Source organism: Emiliania huxleyi (assembly GCF_000372725.1).
Source record: "Emiliania huxleyi CCMP1516 chromosome Unknown EMIHUscaffold_1242, whole genome shotgun sequence".
Classification (NCBI taxonomy): domain Eukaryota; phylum Haptophyta; order Isochrysidales; family Noelaerhabdaceae; genus Emiliania; species Emiliania huxleyi.
Genome location: NW_005201346.1, coordinates 1 through 4,167, shown reverse-complemented (window position 1 = coordinate 4,167; position 4,167 = coordinate 1). Strand labels below are relative to the sequence as shown.

At 64.0% G+C, this 4,167-nt stretch overlaps 2 protein-coding genes across 2 annotated transcripts in view; one reads left to right on the top strand and one right to left on the bottom strand.

Moving 5' to 3' along the window:
• EMIHUDRAFT_252071 (hypothetical protein) overlaps positions 1 to 584 on the bottom strand; it is a gene marked incomplete at both ends in the record, with an annotated part of 967 nt that extends 383 nt beyond the window's left edge. The window contains one exon of the mRNA XM_005789831.1: positions 9 to 584. Coding sequence (XP_005789888.1) covers positions 9 to 584 — 576 coding nt within the window. The remainder of the gene's footprint in view (positions 1 to 8) is intronic.
• Positions 585 to 704: 120 nt separating this feature from the next.
• EMIHUDRAFT_252070 (hypothetical protein) lies at positions 705 to 2,126 on the top strand (the record flags this gene model as incomplete). The annotated part of the gene is made up of 3 exons (XM_005789830.1): positions 705 to 737; positions 810 to 1,931; positions 2,019 to 2,126. The coding sequence occupies 3 exons, from the start codon at positions 705 to 707 to the stop codon at positions 2,124 to 2,126; spliced, it is 1,263 nt and encodes a 420-aa protein (XP_005789887.1).
• Positions 2,127 to 4,167: the final 2,041 nt, after the last annotated feature.

Below are 4,167 nucleotides of genomic sequence, written 5' to 3'. Positions count from 1 at the left end.
GGCCCGACCTCGATCTCGATGCCGTGCCGCGCGACGCTGGCGAGGTGCGCCGCCTCGCACTGGCTGCACTCCTCAACCATCACGCGCAGCGGCAGCGGCGGCGATGCCTCGTCGGCGTCGTCCCAGTGCGTGTGCACAAACGCAGCGGCTCGAAGCGCGAGGGTGCTGTACGAGCTCACAATAACGGTGCAGCCCATGTTGGCGGTGGTGGTGTGCATGTCGATGCACACAGCCGCGTCGGCGGCGGCGCCCTTTGGCCCCATGTCTGCTGCGATTGCCTTGGCGCGCCCGGCCTCAAAGCTGGATGCCGTCGTGTCGGCAAGGGTCGCCGCGCTAAACTGGCGATTGAGATCGTCGTCGATAAAGCGGCGATTGGCAGCGTGAGCCGGTGGGTTTGCGAAGAGTGTTTCGATGGCGATAGAAGGGTGCTGCTCTGCGAGCTCCGCCGAGCGCAACTGCAGGCGTTGGAGGACCCATACGCCGGTGTACTCGTTTCCGTGAGTGCCACCCGAGACAACCACGCGTGGACGCGGCGAGAGGGAATCGGCGGTGCTGAGAAGACACGAGAGGGTGCTGAGCCTCATACGAAAGGGCGCTCAAGACGCAGCGAGCGCAGAGCGCGTTTACACAACAAAAGAATTCTAGCCATACGAGCCCCTCTCACAGCAGACTGATTTTTGTGCTTTGAACGGCGCTTCACTTGAATGGCGCTCGCTTCGGCCGGCCTGCCGCCGCCGGTGCTCAACGCTGCCGCTGCCGAGGGCGCGGCGCGCGGCCGCGACGGCGCGCAAGAGGCCGATGATGGCCAGAGACTCGGCGTGAAGCGCCGCCTCGACGGCGAGCTCGCGAGCGCGCGCGTCAACGACGACGACGCCAAAGAAGGCGACACCATTATGGTGGACGCTGCACAGATGGCCGCTGCGGCGGCCGCCGGCACCGACCGCGGCACGAAGCGCCTGCTGCACGTCGCGCTCGCGGCGCGCGACGGCTCGCACATCCCGGACATCCAGAACAAGACGGCGCTCGTCACCGAGGTGCGCCAATTGATCAAGAAGACACCAGGCGGCGAGGCGCAGCAGGCAAGCGCGATCAGCGTGCCCATCATCGGCACGTCGCGCGCCATCTGCGTCGCCTTCAGCGGCGAGAGCGAGGCACGCGCCTTCCTCGAGCAGTACACCGGCGGTGGCGTCCTACAGCTCCCAGCGCCAGACAACATCACCATCACCTTCGCCGCTCTCGACGCCACCGTGTGGGGCAAGCAGGCGGAGGCGCGCGAGACCCAGGCGACCACGGACTCAGACGGCCTCCTCGCCATACGCACGCGCGGCGCCATCGACACCGCGGCCCAGATCGAGCACTTCGCCCCCCTCTTGGAGAAGCACTTCGGCAACATGGTCTCCATCCAGGAGGGATACCACTCCTTCCTGGGCACGAAGTCGGACGAGAAGGACGGCTCGATCCTCTTCAAGGTGAAGAACGAGAACCTCGTCTGCAACCTCCCGGTCCTGCCCAACGTCTACGCGAGCGGCGATGTCGGCGGACCCCTCCGCCTCGAGGTCGGGTGCGTCAAGGTCCTCGGCAACAAACTCTGCCCCTCCTGCCGCGCATTTGGGTTGACCAACGCCGACATCATCCACGACGCGCAGTGCGCCGCGCAGGCGCTCAAGGAGAGGCGCGCCGCAGCGGCGAACGTCGCCAAGAAGAAGACCTTCGAGAGCCTCATCGTCGACAACAAGGTCGAGGTCGCGCGCGCGGCGGGCAAGGCCAAGGCGATGGCGGCGCGCGACGGGATCGGCTTCTGCCCGGCCTTCAACCAGACCGCCCTCCCGTGCAAGACCGCCGCTCGCTGCCGCTACGCGCCGTGCGTCAACTTCGAGGCGCTCCTCCACTCCGCCTTCAAGGACACTATCTACGAGCGCATGCCGAGCGCGGTCAGGCTGGGCACAAGCCGCGGGCGGCGCGGGCGCGGCGGCCGCGGCCGCGGCGGCGGCGGCGGCGAGGTCAAGAGCAACAAGAAGGACTGGGCGAGCGTCGCCCGCGGAGCCGCCCGCTCCCCCTACGACGGCGGCCCACTCCTCGAGTCCAACGAGCCCTCGCTATACGGGGGGAGCGACGAGGAGCTCTAGGAACGGCCGCCGAGCCCTTCCCGCAGCGCAACCCTAGCAGCGCAGCGGGCAGGGCGGCTCGCGCAGCGCGCGCGCGCGATCGCGCAAGCGGCGCGCGAGAGCGAGCGAGCGAGCACACACACACACACACACACACACACACACACACACACACACATGTTGTACACATGCACAGACACACAGCCCCTTCCCCTTCAAGGGCGAGGACACGCGCAGGGGTCGCACTTCTAGCGAGGCCCACAGAGTGGGAGACTCCTATCACCGCCACTGCCACCCACGTGTCAGTCTGCCTGTGGTAGAAGAGACTGCCGGTGAGAAGTCGGAGGAAGGTCGCTAGTCGAGAGAGATCGCCAGTGGATAGGGAGTCCACCGTGCTGCGAGCCTGTCGCTGTCCCTTGTCAGGAGCAGGAGAACTAGGAGAGCGCAACCAGTAGGAGGCCCGCGCTTGCCCCCGTGCCGCCGGGTGCAACCTGTCCTATACGAGAGAGGAATCCCTGGGACCCTGTCGTGAGGGTGAACCCTGCCCAGCCCCCCTCCGTGTCGCGATGCGCTCCCCGCTCCCGTTCCCCTGTGTCCCTGATCGTCCTTACAAGATCCTGCTCGTGCAGGTGGGGACCCTGTCCTTCTCCCACCCCTCGTTTGGCGTGTACGTTGTATTTATTTATTTATTAGCAGACTGCAAAAGAAAAGAGCCAGCTGGGTACAACAAGAATTTTACAAAGAACACAACGCTTTCTCTTGCTTAAAAATAAAAGAACGCAAAAATAAAATATTCTTACCTTCAAGCCCCCCTCCGAGAAGAACCACACCAGTATAGACCAGAGGGACTGCGCCTCGCCCCCACTTGCCCTGACTGCACAGGATAGCGTGCCCCGATAACGGCGACACATAGTGGGGGACACTGCGCAAGGAGATGGTGCGAAGCCAAGGTTGGGGTTCTAGGTGGTGGGACCAATGAGGGGGGGAGGGGGGGGTCCTGTGGGGGTGAAATGTTGCGCGGCGAATTCGAACCTACCCCCTCGCCGCGCCGATCCTCACGCGGAGGGTAAAAAACCCTGTGGGAGAACCCCCCCCCGCGGTCGGCAGTCTTCAGAGTGGACCCCCCCCTCCCCAGCCTCCCCTGATCGTTTGTCGCACCCCCCCCCGCTCCCCATTGGCGACTCGCGCTCTTGGCGGACGCTCGGGGTGGGTGGGTGGGGGGGGCCCCCAGAGGGGGCTTTGGGGTCCTGTTGGGTCGATCTCGGGGGGATCTCGGGGGGATCTCGGGTCAGCCGCGGTCGTAGCCTAGGTGAGGCGGATGATTCTCTCGCATTACAAGGGACACTCTGACATGTCATGTCGGGGAGGACAAGAGAGATCCACCGAGCAATCGAGAGAAAAAAACCGCGTGGCCGAAAGGGGAAGTGTTAGGAGGCGGCGTGCCGTCCTCCCATCCCTCCCTTGCGTTGTCTGTTTTCTTTCTTTCTTTTTATTAAAATGAACTCGGGGGCACGGGACGCGGCACAAACGGGGCACTCTCTTTCTTTCGTAAGGGGAAGGGGACACCCCTCGAGCCTCGTTGGTCCCTTTTCTTATTTAGCCCACACCATGCCGATGACACAGAGGACAACAACAGGATATAGAGTTTAGAGAGAGGCAAGACCCCGAGTGTGGCGTTGACCCTGAGCCCTGGCTGTCGGGCTGTCAGGTGCTGTCAGGTGATCTGTCGGGCTGTCGGGCACTGTCAGGCACGACTGTCAGGTGCCTCTGTCAGAGACCAGCTGTCAGGTGCTGTCCAGTGCTGTCGGGTGCTGTCAGGTGCTTGTCTGACAGGCGAGGTGCTCTGGTGCTGTCAGGTGCTGTCGGAGCTGTCAGGTGGTGCTGTCAGACGCTGTCGGAGCTGTCAGAGCTGTCAGGCTGCTGCTGCTGTCAGACGTAGGGCCGGTACTGTCAGGTGCTGTCAGGTGGTGCTGTTTTGGGGTGCTGTCAGGCTCTGACACTCACCAGCCACACTTATGACACTTCACTATCAAGAGGAGACCGCAGCCAGAGAGGAGAGAGT